Source organism: Chelmon rostratus, chromosome 8 (assembly GCF_017976325.1).
Source record: "Chelmon rostratus isolate fCheRos1 chromosome 8, fCheRos1.pri, whole genome shotgun sequence".
NCBI lineage: Eukaryota > Metazoa > Chordata > Actinopteri > Chaetodontiformes > Chaetodontidae > Chelmon > Chelmon rostratus.
In genome coordinates, this window is record NC_055665.1 from 8,886,152 (window position 1) to 8,906,516 (window position 20,365).

Consider the following 20,365-nt stretch of genomic DNA (forward strand, 5'->3'; position numbering starts at 1 on the left):
CGACAAAACCCACAGCACTTTCCAAATAAGCCCTGCAACAGTTCAAAGATCAGTCTAGTTTATTGGTTGACACCCTTGAGGGGTTTCCCCCCTTTCCACAATCTAGCAAGACAAAAATCCTCATTAGGTGCAAAGCCCTGGCAGCAGATATAAACATATGAGAACAGCTCTCCACAACACCATGAATAAAATCCAATTTAAACCCTTTCTCTGCAGCACATAGTCATTTGAGTCAGATATTAAGGGTCTGAGGACCCCTAGTGGTTCCTGATGGAGCTCAAAGTTGTTCTTGCACGCTGTGATTTCTCTTTCTTCGTGTCAGCAAAATAAAAGCATGACAAGACGCTGTTTCGATTTAAGTTAGGGACAAAATAGATTTTACTAAATTGATTTGGCGGTCTAACTTGGATGTAACATGTTAGGATTGCACGACTACAACTCCCAATAACCCAAAATGATGCTTACCCAACATGCAGCTCGGCTTTTAGAAGATGAGGCAAGATGGCGACTAAAATAAGCAAAGAGGGTCCACCTCCTTTTGATTGTCCATCATGGTGAGAAAATGCACATGCTGAAGTTGTAAATATGTCTTGGTATTGCTATATCTGTTGCAAACGAACAAAACAACGTTCGCTAATGTATATGGCTCACGCTTACGCAGAGAGAAGCTTGTAGACACTGTCGCTAACGTTAGCAACTAGGCTAGCTAGCAAGCTAACGAATGGCGTTGGGGGAGTTTTTTTATGTTTTTTTTTTTAAGAAGATGCTTCACATGTTTAATTTCAAGAGTGCCAGTTATGAACAGAAGGCGTTCAGTGATATATATAGGCCATATGAATGGGACATTTTAACTCGTCTAGCCTCGATAAGTGATAGCATTGCTCTTGCAATGGATGACGACCGCAGTAAACGTTTCCATTAAGTTAGCTGACTGTTGCACTCGTTTTTATGAATAAATCCTTAAGCAATACCAGAGAAACAAAGCTAAGATATTAATTCATGGCTTGAAAAGATCAACTCTGCATACATTTAGAATGTGGGCTGTATAAATGTTGTAAACGTTCACATAATTGGTTTCTTTCAGGGCAGGCAAGCCGCCCCCGGGGCTCCATCTAGACGTGATGAAGGGAGACAAATTGATGGAGGTAACTGGAAGCTTGGGAATGTTTACTGTCGGACATCATTCTAACGTTATTGTATACTTTTGTTTAAGCATGCAATGGGTAGTATTGTGGGAGGTAAGGTAGTTAAGTGCACCAGATACGAGCCTGACAGTCCACTTTGTCCCACATGCGTTGCACACTGGGATTTTCTGTGGCTGCAGGGCTTCAAACGGTGCGAGAGCAGCATCAGCCCCGAGATTTAAGCTTTTCAGTGGGAAGCAACACTGTTGAGTTATGGCTCAGGGGCACAGAGACACTGCAGATTGTTCACACAGCTTTTCACTAGTTGCTTAAAATGACCGTGATTCACCTAAATGGTCTCTTCCTTTAGAAACTGATCATAGATGAAAAGAAGTACTACCTGTTTGGGAGGAACCCTGACTGCTGTGACTTCACCATTGACCATCAGTCATGCTCTCGTGTCCATGCTGCCCTGGTCTACCACAAGCACCTGAAAAGGCTCTTTCTCATAGACCTCAACAGCAGTAAGACCTCATTCATAATCATACTTGTATACCCATTTTATATTTAGAACCAGTGTCTGCACAGGTTTGACATACATGCTAAGGGCTGAAAAACTAATAACACTGATCTGCAAAGAATAATTTGCAAAATAAAACGCTGAAGCTGGAATGATTAGATGATTTATCAATAACTTGTTTGATAGAAAAACTATTTTGACAATCAGTTAATCACTTTTAGTCTTTTTTTTTTTTTTAGAAAAAAAGGTGAACATTACAGCATCTGGTACCAGCTTCATAGATGTTTTCCAGCTTTAGATAGATAGATAGAGAGAGAGATAGATAGATAGAGAGATAGATATACTTTATTTATCCCAAGCTAGGAAATTGCAGTCGACGGGAGCTGCTGCTACAGGCTGCCACCTGGGACGGCGCCAAACGCGCTTTGTTGTATTGTATCACTGTAAATGTAACATCTTTGGGTTTAATAGTAACGACAAGTGGAAGCTCACCTACACTTGTATACAAAGTCTAAATGTATGCTTTGATTGGAGCCACAGAGCCATATTGTTCTATTATTATTGCTCCATCTGTCAGGCTTTGTGTGACAGTAACACATGCATTGCCACCAAACAATATCTGTCACAAGGGGTGAGTGTAGTGTACCCCAACGCAAAACTGTATTTGGGAAGTCATCATTTTCTTGCATTGCTATGACCCAATGGAATTCTCTGCCGGCAGAAATCATTTCATGTGAAAGTCCCCACGTTATTTCACATTGTGCCAAGCGTTGGCTACTGTCGACTCAAGAGTGCACACGCTTTTAAATTGTGTGTGTGCGTGTGCGTGCATGTGTGTTGGGGGGCAATCTGTTTTGTTCTGTCGAATCTGCTTTTATGTCTCTATTTATCTCTCCTATATATTGTACCTCTGCCTTGCTCTACGATTTTATTCGTAATTTTTCTTTTAAGTATTATTCCATCAACCTGCCCAGGGACTACAGGTGGAAATTAGCCAATTGCTATAACCTGGCACAATGCATATTCTCTTGTTGTACGGGATTAATGTTTTATTGTGCGCTGTCCCTGTTGAAATAAATAAATTACATTTACATTACATTACCAGCACTGAATCACATTTGATTCAGTTCCATGATAAGGTAACATTCGAAAACTACGAATAACCTATCCTAACATAGGCGAACCTTATTTAATTGTCACCCCTTAGCACATGGTACTTTCCTCGGACACATCCGTCTGGAGGCACACAAGCCTCAGCAGGTTCCCATAGACTCAACAATATCTTTTGGGGCCTCAACGCGGACTTACACCATCAGAGAGAAACCGCAAACCCAAGGCACCGCTGGCACAGGAGACAGTAAGATGGGAGAGGATGAGGAGCTGAAAGGACTGCTTGGACTTCCAGAGGAAGAGACAGAGCTGGAGGTAATGTTACATTTAATTTCTTGATAATAACAATATTGTCATGCTTTCAGACACAAACTATATAAAAGAGAAACAGAATGGCTTCTTGTGTCTTAATAATTGAACTTTTTAGCCACAAATTGCTGTTTTAGAGGCAGATAAATTGCTATAGACTCTATTATTATCGTCTTTTAAGTTATTTTAATAGATATGATTATGAAGTGATTTGAACAATAAGAGATCTACTGATTATATGTGATAAAGAATTGGTGAGTTGTAATAACTTTTACCTCTCAGTTTTATGATGCTACCTGTTGTTCACCTGCTCAGTGTGGTATAATGTCATGCTGTAAAGTTGTGCTGTTTTGATAGCAATACAACCACATGACACACATTGTTTTCTCGTCTGCATCCTGTCAGAACCTGACAGAGTTCAACACAGCTCACAACAAGCGCATCTCCCTACTAACTATTGAGGAGGGCAACCTGGAAATCCAGAGGCCTAAGAGGAAAAGGAGGAACTCCAGGGTTACCTTCAACGAGGAGGACTCTATTATTAACCCAGGTACCAATCAAAGAGAAGATAGTATTGAAGTAAACACAAAGAAACCGTCACGCTATGAAACAACTGTTGGCTGTGTTAGCTTTAGTGTATATATACATATATACACATACACACACTTTTTTTTTTTTTATTGAAACATGTATTTTCACTTGTATTGCAGAGGATATAGACCCCTCGGTTGGACGTTTTAGAAATATGGTGCAGACTGCTGTCATCCCCATCAAGGTAAGCTCTGGTCTTGTCATTTAACGATGTCTGATTTATTTCATACATTTCAGGCCACAGGTATTACTGTGTGCTGAGTAGTTTGGTAAAGGCACCATCATGGCACCAGTAATCTCAAAATGAGTGGTTCTGATCTGTTTCATTCAAAAACAAGTAGTGTACTCATATAGTGTTGTATTACACTTTGATAATTAGCAATTTGCTAGGTCTGTGGCCTGCAAAGGTATTCAAGGTGTAAGGTCAGGGGCTAAATGTATGACATGTAAAGTTAATGCTCTGTCATCCCCGATGTAGAAACGCAGATCAGAGGGCCAAAACACTCTGGGTCTCGACGATCTGACTTCAAAACGCATCCACGGCTACAGCTTGGGCGGTGGTCTCTATGGCGACTTGCCTCCCACCAGTCATGAGAACCAGCCGACAGGAGCACCAGGAGGTGCCGCTATGCAGGGAGGACTTCCTCTGCCCTTCCCCAATCCAGCACCAGAGGTGGACCTGGCCCCAGAGGCTCCCCAGCCCCCTGTCACCCTCAACCCCACCCCCGTCACAGCCCCCTATCTACCAGAGACCCACAACGAGCCACGCAAAAAGAAGTATGCCAAAGAAGCTTGGCCGGGCAAGAAACCCACCCCTTCACTACTCATCTAATCAGTTTCTTACAGCTGTTGACTCTCAGGTTACCAGCAGATTCGTCAGGGACTGTGACCTGGCAGAGGTGGAATCATTTACTTCTCAATTATTTTTTTATTTGTTGTGTTACTCATCTTCATCACAAAAGGCACCACACAGTTTCCCTGTGGTCTGTCACACGATATCGTCTACATCTACATTACTAAGTCAGCAGCTGATAAGTCGGCCATAAAAAAAGCAGAATCTTGTCCATTGCTAAGAAAATGAACATAAGACTCGGCACTGAGCTGAGTGACAGGCTACATGGAGAGGATGGGCCATTGAGTTACGTTTTTGATGTGTTGGATGTAAAGTTTTTTTTTTCTTTTTTCTTTTTCTACTAAACACGTTTCAAAATTTTTTTCACTCCTGTAGTATTTTGATAATGCTGTTATTAACAAATGGCAAAGCAAGTACTTTTATACAAGATATTTTACTGTGAGAAGTCAGGAAAGTCAGTTTCTAACAAAACACAGGGCTGCTTTTTATTTTGAAAACCTGTTGACGTGTCATCAAGTGTTTTACTCAATGGAACTTTCCAATTACTCGTATTAGACCAATATAACGTCAACTGAAGTGTCATGGCCACTAGATGGTGACATGTGCATAAAAGTCATAGAGGCTAGGCAGCAGACTTCCAGCTACCATTGTTCATGGTCTGTTGCACCTAACTTAACCGGTCCAAATTCTGTATGTGGCATCCCATGGAAGTGGTGCCTTAAGCTTTGAGTTATTAATTTGGATTTGTCTGCAGATAAAAGCCATATGTGCTGTCTAAACATATTGTTGCTCATATTTGTCCTTTGGCCTTTTCAGGAATATTGACTTGACTGAAATGTTTTGTTGGCCATGTTAGTTTACTGTGTTGGCAGTTACTGGACTGTTTAGTTAGCAGCAGAAGATAGCAGAATTGGAATTGCAACACAGTAACAAATATCAACTTTTCCTGCAAAATAAAACATTAGTAAAAACATAAAAGTTTGGATTTGGTAAGTTTTAACGGTCATGTAGTATGAAGTTCATACAGTATACTGTTCATATTTAGTTTGCTCTGAACTGACGCGAGACGTAATAACTTTGTCTTTGCACAGTAGCAGAAACACGTAATTAGCTGTCAAACATGATGAACTGGTGGAACATTTAAATTGGTGTTCAGAAAGTACTCTGGGTTTGAGACCTAAGGCAGGCAGATGAGGTGATTCATGTTTACAAACTGCACTGGTGACTTTTGTCCTTGTGGCCGTGTGGATTTTGTAATCATATGACTGTAAATAAAAAATGAATTACTTTTGACTCAACTTTATAGCGTGATTTCAGCTGTAATAAATAATGTTGCATTGCCTCTGCACTGCCTGTATTCCACAAGTTTATTGCATATTCCTGTGACTATTCTGGAGGTAAACATTGACCAGACTCCTATGTCCGGGTTATAAAGGAGCTCAAGCGGCACAGACAAGTCCCTTTCATGACAGTTCATGTGACTCTTCACCCAGTAGCAACAAACTTTGTTAATTTTTAGGCACTGTTTATGGGAATAAAAAAAGGCAGGTGGCATGTCATGGGCTCTATAGACATGCACAGAACTGAGAACCACTTCATATATTGGATATTACATTTACAAATGAAGACAGGGAAACGTTTTTGAAACATGTATTTAAAACTGATTTGGTACAAATGTTCTACCACAATATTCTGTAGGTCTTCTTCCTGTTTTATTATAAAGTGCAAGCAAGTCTCATTAAAAACTCCTCCAGTGTGACAAAATGATCATAAACTACAAGTTTTTCAGCCAGAAATCAGTCACTGAAAATAGTCATTAAAGGAAAAACTGCACAGTTCTTCATTTCATCATTGTGACTCTATGTCAGTGTATAGACTTTAAAACAGACTTAAAAGTTCTGTGTATAGATTTAGTGGCATTTCTGCCAAAAGATCCTCCTAAATCCTACACACCTTTAACACTAAAAATATTAGAAATGACGATGATTCAGATCTTCAGATTTCCCTCCAACTGAAGAATGTGTTTCCAGGTTGACAGTATTTCCTGCAGGGACTTCTCCTACGCTTGTGGATCCACAGATTTGATCTTGATGTGGATGCCATTGATCGAGCGAAGCACCAGCCGAGGAATTATCTTGGGTTTCCAAGCGGGGTCTTCGATCAACTCGTACTTCTTCAGTGTCAGGGCCGTCGCCACTTTCAACTCGTTCATGGCAAAGTTCTGACCAATGCAGTTTCTGAGAGAGGAAGACAGAAAAAATGGCAACGTTGTGAGGAACATGACAATAAGTGCTTTTAAGCAACAACATAACAGGACAGTAATGTCATCAGTAACAGGATTCTCATTTTTGAATGTAGACTGACATTACATTAGAATAAGTGGACTAATAATCTACATTATCCGGATAGCCTACTCAGAGAACTAAAACAAGTATCTCCTTCTGGTGGTTTGCGTTGTTTAAAACTAATCAATAGGTTACACTGACTTAAGCCAAACTTTTGCTCACCCTAAACCGGAATAAAACAGTGACTGTGTTGGTGGAAAGGGGGCTGGTGCTTGGTTAAACATTCACATATTGCAGGCGCTTGTCAGATAAATTAACGGACAATGAGGAGCTGTAAACTGAGAGCCTCCCTCCCCTGTGCTATCAGGTGTAGACAAACCTTGGCCCAGCAGAGAAGGGCACAAATGCATGGGGTGACCTCTTGGAAGCATTCTCTGGTAGGAAACGCAGTGGGTCAAAGACCTGTGTTGAAACAAGACGAAAAGAACAAACACCAGTGTGGCGTTAATCATCCAGCAGCTGGCCAGCTAACCATGCCAGGTTTACTCATTCATTAACCAATTATTCACCAATTTCATGATTAAGTCACTTCTACAGTTCGACACATGTTATTTATATGTAAAGCAAAGAGGGATCATGCTTTTATCACTGATTATATTAATAATGTGCACCACGTAGTTAGTTAGCAAAGGTGAGCTTTAACTTCAGAGATTTGCTCAGAATGACATCTCGACTTACGTCAGGGTTTTCCCAGACAGCTGCATTCCTGTGAATCCCATACACACTTGTTCCAATAAGACTACCTGCAAATACAAAATGTCTGTTTTAGTTTAGGATTGTGCAGAGACTAGACACATACAAGGAGTACGGATACAAAGCGACCAAACCTTACTATTACTTACTATTTTATTGTGAGTTACATTTTAAAGCTGTCACTACCACTTAAAGCCTGAATGAGCAACAAGTCATATATATATAGATAGATTAATAGCTGGGTATGGAGATAATAATGTAGCTTATATATAAAAACTAAGGCCAAACGTCCATTATGAAAAAACAATTTCAGACGAACTTGATACAGGTTAATAATTGATCTTTTACAAGTGAGATTAAATGTATTATTACAGTATGCAACAGAACACTGTCTTATCTGCATGAACTTTCCAAAAACATTAACAACTGACCTGCTGGCAAAGTCCTTCCGTCAAAAAAAGTAATAGGTTTGTTGATGATTCTGGACATCCCTGGTACAGGAGGGTAAAGACGGAGGGATTCTTTTATGCACATTGTCGTGTATGGAATTTTACAGAGGTCCTCCCTTAAAATAACACAGATACACAGTGTTAGCTGTCGATATTCTTGAACAATAAGGAGACGGCCAAAACCTCACCATAACCAGCTGTTGTGACCCAGGCCGACAAGCACAGACTTGCATTGCATATGTCAATAGTTTCAACACACAAGCCTACCACTCCATGGTGTCCTTGCCATCCAGGGCTTGCATGATCTCATCCCTGCAGATCTTCTGGTGTTCTGGGTTGCAGGCCAGACTGTAGAGGATGAAAGAGAGGCCACTGGCGGTGGTGTCATGGCCCTCAAACATGAAGGTGTCCACTTCTGCTCGTATTTCTTCATCTGACAGACCCTGCTGCTTCTCATCCTGAAGGTAGGATTACAGACAATGAATATAAAAATAAATGAGAAATAAACAACTATATGTTAAAGTGCCACTACTACTACAAGTACTACTACTACGACCACTATTACAACTACTACAGATATACTCAGGTTGGTACAAAGTCACAGAGATAAAACAAGAACGTCTCCTCCTTTTCCTGGTCAAAAGTAGAGTGGGTAGAGAAAAGGGAACTGGGCCTTTTCAGGCTTACTGCTGTGGAGTGAAGGATATTTCTTGAACTAATTTCTGCCCTGCTACACTGACTTTGTTTAATCAGCATTTGATAAAACTATCTAATCTTTTTATCTGGTAAGAAAACATTGGACAGGCTTGTATGCCAGCAAAAAGTTGAGGTCAGGCAGCAGCAGCTCAGGGGTGTTTACAGCAAGCAGCATTGTTCTATATTGTCTTAATCAGCCACGGCACAAGGAATTTGAGTCTCTGTCTTCAGCCCGCTGCCTTAGACCGCCTTGAAAGAGGACAAAAAGCCTGAGTGTTGTCTTTGTATCAGCGGCCATTGATATGCTGAACGCGGGACAGCTTAAGCACATTCACAGCAGCCTTCTTTGTTTACTTTTACACTGGGATTTTCCACCTCTGTGTGTTGTTTGCACCTTACACCAAATCTCTAATAAGATTCATGCATGACTTGTTTTTTAATGTTTATCTGTGTCATTGTTTGACTTTTTACTATCATGCATTTTTGTGTGGTTATCCCTGCTGTCAGTAGATTGAGTAGATCAGCAGATTGGAGCAGGTATCACTTAACGTACTCTTGCAAAGAGAAGAATGTCCAGAAAGTCCAAGTTTCTCTTGGCCTGTATGCGGTCCAGCTCCTTCTCTTCCTTCAGTGCTTCTTTCCTCTTTCTTATGACTTCCTCTTCAAAAGACAAGACGATGGATGAGTATTTGCAAATTCATAAAAATCCAGTATGACTGATGTTTGCCAATTGTTTCAGATTGTCGTTAATCAAATGATGTGTTCAGGTCGTACCTGTATGACTGTGAGCCACCCTGCGTGCTTTTCTGTATCTGAAGCCATGTGGGCTGAGGTAGAAAATGAGGTCGTTGTGGTAAGGAAACATCCTGAACCGCAGGTTGATCAGGTCACTGAGTTCATACACTGCTTTGATGTATGCATTTGTTCCGCTGAAATAAAAAAGTAGGCAGACTTTAAAAGCCACATTTAAAAGCCACTCATGATTCAGACAGCTGAAGCAGTAAAGAACTCATAGGACTGAAACAGCGGGAAAAGTTTTGTTCACACTCACCCCTCGGTCTGGCAGTTGCTGTTGTGGCTGAAGGCACATTTTAAAATGCTATCCAGTGTCATTAGGCTGACATGTTCAAACAATTCAAATGACTTGTCGGTGTTTGCATATCTCTCCCATTTGTCCTGTCAACAGTGAACAGATGTTAAATCTCTGCAGGGCATGAAAAAAACTCCACAATGCACTCACCAATTCTGACACAAAATGTCATCTAGACCATTGATCCCCAACCCGTGGGCCGCGGCCCACTAGTGGGCCATGGGTCATTTGGTACTGGGCCGCACAGAAAGAAAAAATAATTTCCATTATTTTGTTTTTTCACATAATTTGAAAAACAGGTGGTGCCTGACAGTGCCAGTCTGCAGCCAGGTCCTCTTGACATGATTAAAAAGTAGATTTACATTCATTATTATTGTTATTATTATTATTATTAACGAGAAAATACCACAGTTTTTAATGCTGATCTTATCATTTTATTTTGTTTTTATCTGCTACACCTTTAGACTGGGCCGTGAAAATATTGTCAGACATTAAACTGGGCCATGGTACAGAAAAGGTTGGGGACCACTGATCTAGACAGTCTAAACCTATATTTTTTAGCATCACTTCACCATTATGGTCTTTCTTTACTTACTATGAATTGTAATTTACACACCTAAACTGTCATTTACATACCAACATAGTTTTAGTAGAATCTGACATCAGTTTTGTGTATGGTTTCAAAACATCATAATGAAAACCTGGGGTCAAGAGCCTTCTGTTACGAAACCACTTCTGACCTTGTGACACCAGTAAGCCATCCCCTGAAGACAGGAACAGATGGTTTGAGTGAGTAAAGCAGCTAAATAAATAACTCTGCAATGTGCCAAAATATGCTGCAGGAGACAGGCAAAGTAGTCTTACCAATCCACGACTCAATAAACCTATAGGACAGATTATCTTTTGGCTCTGTTAGGGAACAAACAAATACAAATTTTGTTACGTTGACGTTTGGCTGCAAAAATGCAGTCAATGGCCCCATAAACCCATAAGAAAGACATGTGGATAGATAGAGAAATATGTAGGAAGGTAGGAAGGTAGGTAGATACACCAATGGACCACAGGATCCAAAGAATAGTGCATTGCATAAAAGGAGTATCATATTTCAAAAACACACAAGTGCTAACATAGGTGTTTAAAGTAAAAGTAAAAAAAAAAAGGATGTTCGTTCAGCATCAGAGTCTATAGAAAGCTCTGATTGGCTGCAGTGCTAATGCTGTATCACTTCAGGACACATAGAAATAGTTGCTCACACACCTGCTGTTGCCAGTATGGTTTTCACATAATCTGGATGGCTGATGTTGAGGAAACAAACAAAGGGACCAAACCACAGTGGGAAAGCATACGGGTACTGCTCTCCCCATTTCACCGTCACGTCCAAGTCTGTCCCGTCCTGTTTAAACTGAAGGTAGACACAAATGTGTTATGAATGGATTACTATTCACTATTAAAGTAACAAATCCACAATCTAAAAAAAAAAACTCAATTACAACTTTAAGTCTTGCAAATATTGAAGAATCATTAGCATTATCAAAAGTAAAAGCACTCTTCAGGAAGGAGGACACCAGCCAAATAGACTGGCAACCCAAAAGATGTCCCTGTTATTGGCCTATGAAAGCAATAAAGCAATGATAAATTATTTAATAAATGCTTTAAAACTGTTATTACAACTTGTAAATCCTTTAAAAAGTGCGCACTAAGTACGCTAGTATAAATGGAAATATAAGTGACATATAATATACTGTAATGGTACCTCAGCACTACAGTACAGGCACCTCAAAATTGCACTATAATAGCTTTTACAGTGCACCACTTCCAATGTGCTGACACATTTCATCCTAAAGACTGGAAACGTGCATCTTGCAGGCTAAATTACACAGAGCTGCTGTTGTGAATTACCTGCAACACATGTCCAAACAGCCAGTGTGACGGCGGTCCTGGAAAAGCTTCGAAGTTCCGAAACGCCGCGCTCCTTTTGCCGAGCAGGACAACTAACTTATAGACGACGAGGGTGAGACAAAGTAGAGCAAACAAGTGGTGCACACGAGGCCAGCCCAAATGCAGCTTCACGAAATCTTCGGTTAAGCCCATTCCGATGGTGCTTTTTTGTCTCTGGAGGAGAGAGTCTCTGCAGACACCGGCTGAGTACTGATGATGAACTGCGACGCGCAGAATAAATTCTTAACTGGGTCGGTGGGCGGAGAATTTGCTCTGTCCTGTCTGTCAAATGACGAACGTCATCAAGGGGTATTTCTTTATTAAATGATAACCAACGAAGTGAAATTTAGAGTGTGAAAATTCCTGTTTGCAACCATTTATGAAGAAATGTTTAGTTAGGCTATAATAATACTAATAAAAAGCAATTTATCTATCCTTTAATTTTATCTATCCTGCACAATTCATGCATAAAATGCAACACAAAGTGATAAAAGTCAGTGATAACAATTATGAAAATACAATAAAAAAAGGAAAATGGAATTGATTTTAAAAGAGAACGCAGGATACGATAAGATAAAACAGCTATTAGGTAAAACAGGCGAAAGCAATGATAAAAAACATGTGTCTGAAGATTTAGAGCCCTGAAACAGGCATGTCCAAACTATTCCATAAAGGGCCATGTGGCTGCAGGTTTTTGTTGCAACCAGTCAAGGGGTCACCTTATTATCAGCTGAAGACTGGGATCAGCTGATTAAATGAGTCCAGCCTCTGGGGGGCGTTATTTTTGTTCCTTTGCAGGCTCATGCATGTCTTGACCATGTCGACCTGACCATGACAGATAACCCAATTAAACATTTCCAAAGTGAATTCTGTGACAGACAGGTAGCCAATGTAAAGATGCTGAGATTAGAGCAATGCGGGCGCCCTATCTGGTTTTCATCAAACAACACACTGCTGCATTCTGTGCAGCCTTCTGAGATACACCAGACAGAAGAGTGTTACACCGGCCCGCCCTGCGAGAGACAAAAGGATGCATACGTTTTCCTGTGTCTGCCTGGGAGAGAAGGACACCTCATGTTTCTCGTGTGAAATTCAAGATTTAGATCAGAGTCAAAGATAACACCAAGCTGTTTGACTTGTGACCTGGGTTTGACACCTGTGACCTAACAATAATTTACAAATTATCTTATAGATGTATAAGCAGCATGAATTGCAATAATATAAACAGCAATGAATACAAACTAAAACGCTTGACACCTTCATATGAGAAATGACACTTGTTTTTGATGCACACAAGTTCAGTATGTGTCATTTGGATATTTGTGGTGCTGTTGATCAAAGCTCAGACTACAATAGATATAAATATGTTAAGATTTGTCCAAAATCAACAACAATGCTCTAACAAGCTCATGAATGAGTGAAGCAACAGTATTAAAATCATTAAGCATTAGTAAACTTGTTGAGCTTATGTGACTCACAGTGGATTGACATCGTTCTTGCTGTGTAACATTTTCCATTGTGGCACTTTCCTGTCATTGTGTCGGTTCCCGCTGCGCGCTCTCTGTTAACCTAAGTACTCTTTGCACACAACTAGAAAGTCAAAGTATAAATGCAACACAATCAGAAAAACAGGGTGGGTGAAAGCCGCTGTGAATTTCCTCTGCATTGGCTGTTGGACCACTTCCGATGTGTCAAATTGAATTTAGTCGTCATGCTCAATCTAAAACCCTCTGATGCGACGCAGACTCTGCATCTTTGTTTTGAAGAGCAGCAATGGTATAACCACTGAGGGGGTGTTTCTGTCTGTTCAGTTTTGTTTTCATTTCTACAGAGACGCAACTGCCTCAAGCACGATGCAAAAAGGCTTTATGTTTCTACTGATTATTTGGAACGCATCCCCTTTTGCTTCAGGAAACAGTGAGTAACTTACAAAATTATTAATATAACATTGTATTCAAAATTCAGTTTTGGTAAGTTACTGTTGTCTGGCAATACATTCTTCATGTGCCACATTTTTCATGCTACTAATAGTGCATAACAGAAAACTTGTATTTTAACAGAGACCAATCACCTTCCACTCTCACTGGGATGTCAAGCTGTGATACCATGTCAACGTTACAGAGGTCACTCAAACTCTTTCAAATGGTTTTACAAGAAAGATACACATAGTAAGAGAATCCAGATATTTTTTCAAGATAAGGCAGGACTAAAACGCTATTACAACCAATTACGTCCCAGAATGAAGGCTCTGGGCAATCGCTCGTTGGTCATCGATAATCTAACAGAGGACGATCAAGGTCTTTACTGGTGTGAAAACTGTTTTGAAGACAACTGTTTGGAGAACCCCACCACGGTCCTCAGTGTGAAGAAAGGTCAGAACAATTGTGATTGTCATAATTTGTTCTCTCAAAACTAAATATATGATAACTGCTTTGTGTATCCAGTTCTATACATTTGCAAAAGCCCATCCTCTGTTTAAACAAACGATACCTTTTTATTTTCAGAAATTCTGAAAGAAACCAACATGACATTCTACGTTACTGCAGGCAACAATTTTACTCATGTGTGTCCCGGAGAATTTACTAATTTAAAATGGACTTTTGAAGCCAGCAATATGACTGCACTCAGAGACTCAGTACAAGGACCACAAAGACAGTTTGTTACTTCCAACAAGTCTATACACATTGTAAATATCAAAAAAGCAGATGCTGGGAAATATACATGCTGGACAAGTGGATGTAATGGACACAGGTGGAAGATACTCACTATCAACTTGTGTGTAGTTACAGGTGAGAAAGTAACACACACACAATGTCTCACATCAAAGTTAAATAGTTAAACATCATCTTTTTTTTGCTGTTTTACAGTAAACCACAGTGAGGATTCATCTGTTTCTTGTGCTGTGATGTGTGACATGGAATTCAATAACATCAAACCTGCCAGCACATCAAATGTGACAGACACAAGGACGGTGTTGAGAGATCCATATGGGTTTTTAAATTGCAGCACAAGGCAGATGTTTGATGGATGCAGTACAGTTAAGAGCACTCACTTATGCAAAACAACAGGTGGGTGCGTTGCCTAATCTCTCTTTAAGAAGCTCATGAAGTGAATAAAAAGGATATCATATCTTATGTTTTTGGCTTCACAGGCACACCTACAGGACAGGAACATTTGATTCGTATTCGTGGAATATCAGCAGCTCTTGCATGCCTTCTGTTAATGGCCTTCTGTTTAATTTGCTTCCTCAGTCCTAGATGGCTGAAAGGTATTTATATGTAACTCCACTCTCAGTGAACTTCCTGTTTGTTGCTTGTTCAGTGGTCTACTGTCTTGACAGAGAAATAGAAGTTTCTCATCTATGAGGCAAGCTTACGAGTCCCACCTGATTTGCTTTCTGTTCCTGTCTCTTTAAGCGTTTCCTACTCACCTTTGTTGCTGTGGCTTGAAGGGCAGGGTAAGTTTTATATAATGATGATGCTGAAGTCTAATATTTTCAACCATGCAGCAATGAACTCGCATGTGTGTTGTTTTGTTCAGGTGATGACTTTCCTTACTTCTTATTGCAGGTGGAAGAGGAGGCTTCAGTGGTTTATTTATCAGTTGTCATCAGGAGACCTGCTGAGACAACAGACAATCATATGACTTGCAATGATTGTGTGTATAGTGAAGTGGTTCATAAATAATGGTAATAATGGCTGGCATAATACTACTTCCCACCTTGGCATATGACTAAGTAACTGATACCTCAAAAAAAGACTTGTGTTTCATGAGAAAAGGTGTTTGTGACTTCACCCACATGGTTCTGAGGGGAAATTGTGATGTATTAGATCTTTTATGACAAGGAAGTTTCCTAACTGAGTGAAGTCGCCCATGATAAGAGCTAAATTAATTCTCTATATAATAATAAAACTACTTTATGAGTTGCTTTCCTTGTTTTCTTTACCCAATCAAACACAGGAATATAATTTCTGAAAATCAGGGGGATTTGATAAGGAAATACTGTACTTTTTAATCCACATTTATTTGACAGTGATAATTACCACACAGATTCAGATTTTAAATACAAAACCTATGATGATCTTATAGAACATCATTGTTGTCATAGATCAAATTATGCAAGACTAGTCTGTGAAGTATTTAAAATCATCTCCATGCTAATCAGTAATGAGCACCGGTTATAATAAAACTATAATCAACATAATAGTTTAACAGTATGAAGAGCACTTTTACTTTAACAGCATATTTTGCAAGTAACAGCTTCTGCACTTTTAGGTAGATTTAAAATGCAGTACTTTTATTTGTAATGGTGATTAAGTATTTTACAGCATAACATTGACTTTAATTTAAGTAAATGATCTGAATAGTTTCATTCATTGCTTCCACATTAATGCATCACTACTGATATGCCTATACACTGAAAGGGCACCTCCCTCTTATGCATGAACAAGTTTGTTACTGAAGGTAAGGTACATTTTAGTTATAGTACTTTAAGCTAACTACTTAAGGAAAATATACATCATACATTGTACATGTTGGACTTGAATTAGGTGTTTTAAACTATTATTACTTCAATTCCATCACTTGCTATGTAGGAAAATAACACTGCTCCAGTAGGTGGCTGTAATGGGCCTCAAACTTGGATGTCAACCGCTGCGTATCATACGAGAGGGAGAAAAGAAAGATGGTGGCTTTGTTACTTTTCTTTTAATCGGCTGTTTGTTTCCTCAGATAAATATTTGTCATCCCATTCAAGTAAGTTACAGTTGACACAAAGCTTACATTGTGGCTAACTGATTGTATCGAACTTAGCTAGCTAGCTAGCTAGCGGTGTGTAGATTGAACAACCCAGTGAGGCCTACCAGATCCTCGGTCTTTACTGTGGAGTCTCGACCGAAAACGAACGCACCAACATTTACCCGGGTTCCCTCAGGAAGTGAACCGCTGCATTTTGTTGCTCGGGAACTCTCAGGTAATGAAGCAAACTAATGCTGCGAATTAGTTAATTTAGGATTAACTGTTAACTAGGACAGTTGTGTTACATGAATTAAGATAACTAGCTTTCCCGCTATATTTAGCTACCTAGCTAGCTAGCATTGGTTGCTAGGTAACATGAGTTACGTGTTAAAAGTTGTTAACGGTCAAATAAAGACGGTGCCTACATGCCACTGATAGCTATTTTTCTCCTCCAGATACAATAACAACTTAGTTCTCGAGGAAAGATGGAAGCTCCACCTGTTACAGTGATGCCTGTCACCGGGGGCACAATAAATATGATGGAATACCTGCTGCAAGGTAAGCCATGTCAGAAACATCCACTGCCGAGGACAGAAAATGAAACATCTCAATAGACTGGTATTTTCTGTACTATGTGGATAGTGATGTAAAGAAAATATGCCAGTAGTGTTAAGTTTACAGTACAGATGTGATAATTTACGATGTCAACAACGTAACCATGTGTAGAATTTTGACAGGGCTGTAAATATAGATCCTAAATGATAATTTACTGTTTTTAAGCTACCATCTAACTGATGTTCTGTATCACTGTAATGCATAAAACGGAAATTTTCAAAATGTGGTCCTCCTGTTACCACTGAGAAAACGTATGTGGTGTACAGGCATGTGACAAATTAAAGAGAAGAACAACACAAAGTTCCTTGATGAGGAAATGAGCTGTCAGAACAGCTTCAGTATGTTTAACATACATTTCCTGGAACTCTGGTGGAGGGATGAACGCTGTTCTTCCAAAAGATAGTTCCTCATTTGGTGTTTTGAATGTGGAGTGCTGTCATTCCAAATAGGCTTCCCACATTGATATGAACAGGGTGGACAAGATATCAGAAATTTGCTCTTCAGCTGTCGTAATGTTTGATGTTTTGCAGTATTTGTTGTGTAAATTCATATTGAAACTACAGATATAAATCTAATGTATTTTGCAGTCCAGATCATCACACCACATTATTGACTTACCATGTATATATTTGTGCATCTTTTCTATACATTAATTCAGGCAGTGTGTTAGACCAGGCCCTGGAAAGCCTCTTGCATCGCCTTCGAGGTCTGTGTGACAACATGGAACCTGAGACATTTACAGATCATGAACTGGTTTATCTTCTGAAAAGCCAACAAGGAACCCCTTTCATTCTTCGTGCCCGGCGCTCCCTCTCTCACCCCACTTCTCCATGGCACCTACGATACCTAGGCCAACCTGAGGTGGGCGACAAGAGCCGCCATGCCATGGTGCGCAACTGTGTTGATGTGGCTGCCTCACACAGCCTGCTGGAGTTCCTCAATGAGATGGGGTTCCGCATGGACCATGAGTTTGTGGCCAACGGGCACATATTCCGCAAAGGTGCTATGAAAGTTGTGGTGAGCAAGCTGTCACGCATCCTGGTGCCAGGTAACACAGAGAACACAGAGCGTCTGTCGCTTTCATACCTGGTGGAACTGAGTGTGTTGGCTCCTGCCGGCCAGGACACTGTGTCAGAGGACATGCGCAGCTTTGCTGAGCAACTCAAACCCCTGGTTCACCTGGAGAAGATTGACCCCACTAAACAGAGACATTGAATGATATCATGTAGACGTCAAGTTATCTCTGACTACCATGGACAAAATAGACCTCCTATTCTTCTTTTTTTAAAATGATATTTACATGTTCCCAAAAATTAAATACAGTGCAACTTTGACTCAGTGGGTACACTTCTGGTCATTTGTTATGTGAACTGGAACTTATCACACTTTCAGCAGTGAATACAGTACAGTTTTGGTTAAACTCGTCGCTCATTCATTGAACTTTTTACGTTGTAAATGTCCAAAAGGTTGCTTTTGCAGAAAAATTCTCTCCTGCAGAGTAGAGTTTGTTATGTTTACTAAGAAACAATAGTAGCAGTAAAGGAATGGTCCCTTTATACAATAAGTATTGCTAAAAACTACTTACAAGACAAGTGATATTTGTCAAAATAATATATTTTTACAACATATAGTCCTTAGGGTGGCTCCCAGAATTTTTATTCCTTTAATTAGTTTATATTTGAGATACATTCTTGATTATGCTCTATGATTTAAGAACATGAACACCTTAAAAAAAAAAAAAAGTCAGTTTACACCAGAATAATGTACACCGGAATTTGACTTAGTGATACAGCACAGTAAAACAAGAATGTAAAAATAAGTTCAAGTTAAGTGAAATACAAGAATTATGTACAACTGAGAGTAATAAAAATATGTTACATTATGCTACATACACTGTTTGCCATGCAAGTTAAGAGTAATATAGGAATACTATATCAGTTAACCATAGCGACTGTTCCTAGAGTACAATGTATGTAGAACCCTGTTTATTTTCTACTGAAGCAACATTTACATTTAATAAGGTTTGTGGTCTATGTTAAAAGCTATTAGTGCTTTTTGAATCCATATTTGGAATCTATATTTCTGAAGAACGTGTTCATTTTACCCCACTAGGGGTCTCTGTTGCTCTTCGTGTAATTGGCTCTCTTGCCATCTGAAAGCTACCTCAGATCATCTACATGAGCTGTGGTTGCCATGGAAATAATTAGCTGTGAGATCTGCACATCTTTTCCCCCCACTCTAATTAGCTTTCTCAATTGCTTAATGATACATAGACCTGTGAAAGCCTTTCTTTCTTCCCCTCAACAAAAGCATTGATTTTCCTTCTCTTCCCCTCTCATTTCTACTGTTAACCCATTAGTGCCTCTTTCATGGGAACTTGAGCTGGGACTATTACACATGAAAGCACTACAGCTGCCTCAGGTTCTTCACTCTTCAATGCTGGATTCCAAAATGGCCTGTATACTAGTGTGTCAACATTATGGTCAATATGCTGCGGAGACTGAAGTAACTAATGCACATCCTGTCAGTTATGATAATAATGTGGGCTATACGGCATGAGTGCTTCTAATAATACCCCTACAGTAAGATGCATTTGCAGGGGTTGTGATGTAAAGTGACCGTGTGCATGTCTGAAGGGAGAGCTCCAGGGCAGATGGCTGTCTCTACATGTTGACCTACCTGCATATCAAGGCTGATGAGGGCAAGCTCACTGAGGTGGAAAGGTGAGATGACATTGCTTCCACATACATTTGGTGCACCTTGAAAACCACTATTTGAACATTTCAATATGCTGTTCCTTGTACCGATAAGGCATTGAATTAATGTGTTTTAAAGGCAGATCTGATCTGTGCTCAAACTGAACCTAATTTTATAGTAGGATGCTTAATACACGAAGTTGCCTGTCAGTGAGACTGGATTATCTGATGGAGACAGTTTTATGTTCCAACAACCAGAAGCAGGCTACTGGCCCCTAGGACTAAAGCATGATGTTTCAGCTCTGAGTGAATTATGTATTAAAGAGGCAGATGCCTCGTTGCCCAAGGCTTTATGTGTCCAGCATGGATACACTACAGTATGCTGGCTTTCTTCCACTTAAACTTGTGTTTAGCACAGTGCTCTTTGGTGATGAGCTGGACTCCCACTGCACCTCCACTCCGCATTGCCTGGAGAACAGAGGCATAGCTAGGCTAATCAGTGTCTTGGCATCAGGCCTGCTCGGCTATTGTGCGTGTAGCCAACCACTGACTTGCACAAGTGAGGGATTTAACTCGTTGCCAGAGGCAGTATGATATTG

At 40.0% G+C, this 20,365-nt stretch overlaps 4 protein-coding genes and 1 non-coding gene across 7 annotated transcripts; 4 read left to right on the top strand and 1 right to left on the bottom strand.

Annotated features, from left to right (window-relative positions):
- Nucleotides 1-485: 485 nt before the first annotated feature.
- On the top strand, nucleotides 486-6,282 carry ppp1r8b (protein phosphatase 1, regulatory subunit 8b). The gene is made up of 7 exons (XM_041941762.1): nucleotides 486-554; nucleotides 1,085-1,145; nucleotides 1,495-1,648; nucleotides 2,852-3,069; nucleotides 3,469-3,613; nucleotides 3,774-3,838; nucleotides 4,133-6,282. Exons 1-7 carry the CDS (start codon nucleotides 502-504, stop codon nucleotides 4,484-4,486), a joined length of 1,050 nt encoding a protein of 349 aa, XP_041797696.1. The 5' UTR covers nucleotides 486-501; the 3' UTR covers nucleotides 4,487-6,282.
- Nucleotides 1,252-1,416, top strand: LOC121611104. The gene has a single exon (XR_006007081.1).
- On the bottom strand, nucleotides 6,142-13,492 carry LOC121609946 (cytochrome P450 4B1). Its single transcript, XM_041941759.1, has 12 exons — nucleotides 11,680-13,492; nucleotides 11,038-11,182; nucleotides 10,645-10,689; nucleotides 10,417-10,544; nucleotides 9,742-9,866; nucleotides 9,465-9,619; nucleotides 9,244-9,350; nucleotides 8,262-8,452; nucleotides 7,977-8,110; nucleotides 7,531-7,595; nucleotides 7,172-7,254; nucleotides 6,142-6,744 (listed from the first exon to the last, which is right to left on the bottom strand). Exons 1-12 carry the CDS (start codon nucleotides 11,869-11,871, stop codon nucleotides 6,567-6,569), a joined length of 1,548 nt encoding a protein of 515 aa, XP_041797693.1. The 5' UTR covers nucleotides 11,872-13,492; the 3' UTR covers nucleotides 6,142-6,566.
- On the top strand, nucleotides 13,472-15,635 carry LOC121609947. Of its 2 annotated transcripts, XM_041941761.1 has the most exons (8): nucleotides 13,472-13,635; nucleotides 13,779-13,841; nucleotides 13,957-14,090; nucleotides 14,223-14,507; nucleotides 14,586-14,786; nucleotides 14,870-14,986; nucleotides 15,135-15,175; nucleotides 15,288-15,635. In XM_041941761.1, exons 2-8 carry the CDS (start codon nucleotides 13,807-13,809, stop codon nucleotides 15,402-15,404), a joined length of 930 nt encoding a protein of 309 aa, XP_041797695.1. In that variant the 5' UTR covers nucleotides 13,472-13,635; nucleotides 13,779-13,806; the 3' UTR covers nucleotides 15,405-15,635. The 2 variants fall into 2 exon arrangements, with proteins under 2 accessions (XP_041797695.1, XP_041797694.1); XM_041941760.1 differs by having other exon boundaries at nucleotides 13,473-13,635; nucleotides 13,779-14,090.
- A 724-nt stretch (nucleotides 15,636-16,359) lies between these two features.
- Nucleotides 16,360-18,408, top strand: med18 (mediator of RNA polymerase II transcription, subunit 18 homolog (yeast)). 2 transcript variants are annotated; one of them, XM_041943155.1, is made up of 3 exons: nucleotides 16,360-16,473; nucleotides 16,911-17,013; nucleotides 17,729-18,408. In XM_041943155.1, the coding sequence occupies exons 2-3, from the start codon at nucleotides 16,941-16,943 to the stop codon at nucleotides 18,283-18,285; spliced, it is 630 nt and encodes a 209-aa protein (XP_041799089.1). In that variant the 5' UTR covers nucleotides 16,360-16,473; nucleotides 16,911-16,940; the 3' UTR covers nucleotides 18,286-18,408. The 2 variants fall into 2 exon arrangements, with proteins under 2 accessions (XP_041799089.1, XP_041799088.1); XM_041943154.1 differs by having other exon boundaries at nucleotides 16,375-16,690.
- Nucleotides 18,409-20,365: the final 1,957 nt, after the last annotated feature.

Excerpts from the sequence above, each read along its gene's own strand:
- ppp1r8b (XM_041941762.1), top strand. The coding sequence starts at position 502 with ATGGCGACTAAAATAAGCAAAGAGGGTCCACCTCCTTTTGATTGTCCA. Across the intron at positions 1,649-2,851 it reads TCTCATAGACCTCAACAGCA|CACATGGTACTTTCCTCGGA; the intron begins GTAAGACCTCAT and ends GTCACCCCTTAG. Across the intron at positions 3,614-3,773 it reads GGACTCTATTATTAACCCAG|AGGATATAGACCCCTCGGTT; the intron begins GTACCAATCAAA and ends CTTGTATTGCAG.
- LOC121609946 (XM_041941759.1), bottom strand. The coding sequence starts at position 11,871 with ATGGGCTTAACCGAAGATTTCGTGAAGCTGCATTTGGGCTGGCCTCGT. Across the intron at positions 10,690-11,037 it reads AACCATACTGGCAACAGCAG|AGCCAAAAGATAATCTGTCC; the intron begins GTGTGTGAGCAA and ends GTTCCCTAACAG. Across the intron at positions 7,255-7,530 it reads CTGTCTGGGAAAACCCTGAC|GTCTTTGACCCACTGCGTTT; the intron begins GTAAGTCGAGAT and ends GTTTCAACACAG.
- LOC121609947 (XM_041941760.1), top strand. The coding sequence starts at position 13,572 with ATGCAAAAAGGCTTTATGTTTCTACTGATTATTTGGAACGCATCCCCT. Across the intron at positions 14,091-14,222 it reads GGTCCTCAGTGTGAAGAAAG|AAATTCTGAAAGAAACCAAC; the intron begins GTCAGAACAATT and ends TTTTATTTTCAG. Across the intron at positions 14,987-15,134 it reads CAGTCCTAGATGGCTGAAAG|CGTTTCCTACTCACCTTTGT; the intron begins GTATTTATATGT and ends TGTCTCTTTAAG.
- med18 (XM_041943155.1), top strand. The coding sequence starts at position 16,941 with ATGGAAGCTCCACCTGTTACAGTGATGCCTGTCACCGGGGGCACAATA. Across the intron at positions 17,014-17,728 it reads GATGGAATACCTGCTGCAAG|GCAGTGTGTTAGACCAGGCC; the intron begins GTAAGCCATGTC and ends ACATTAATTCAG.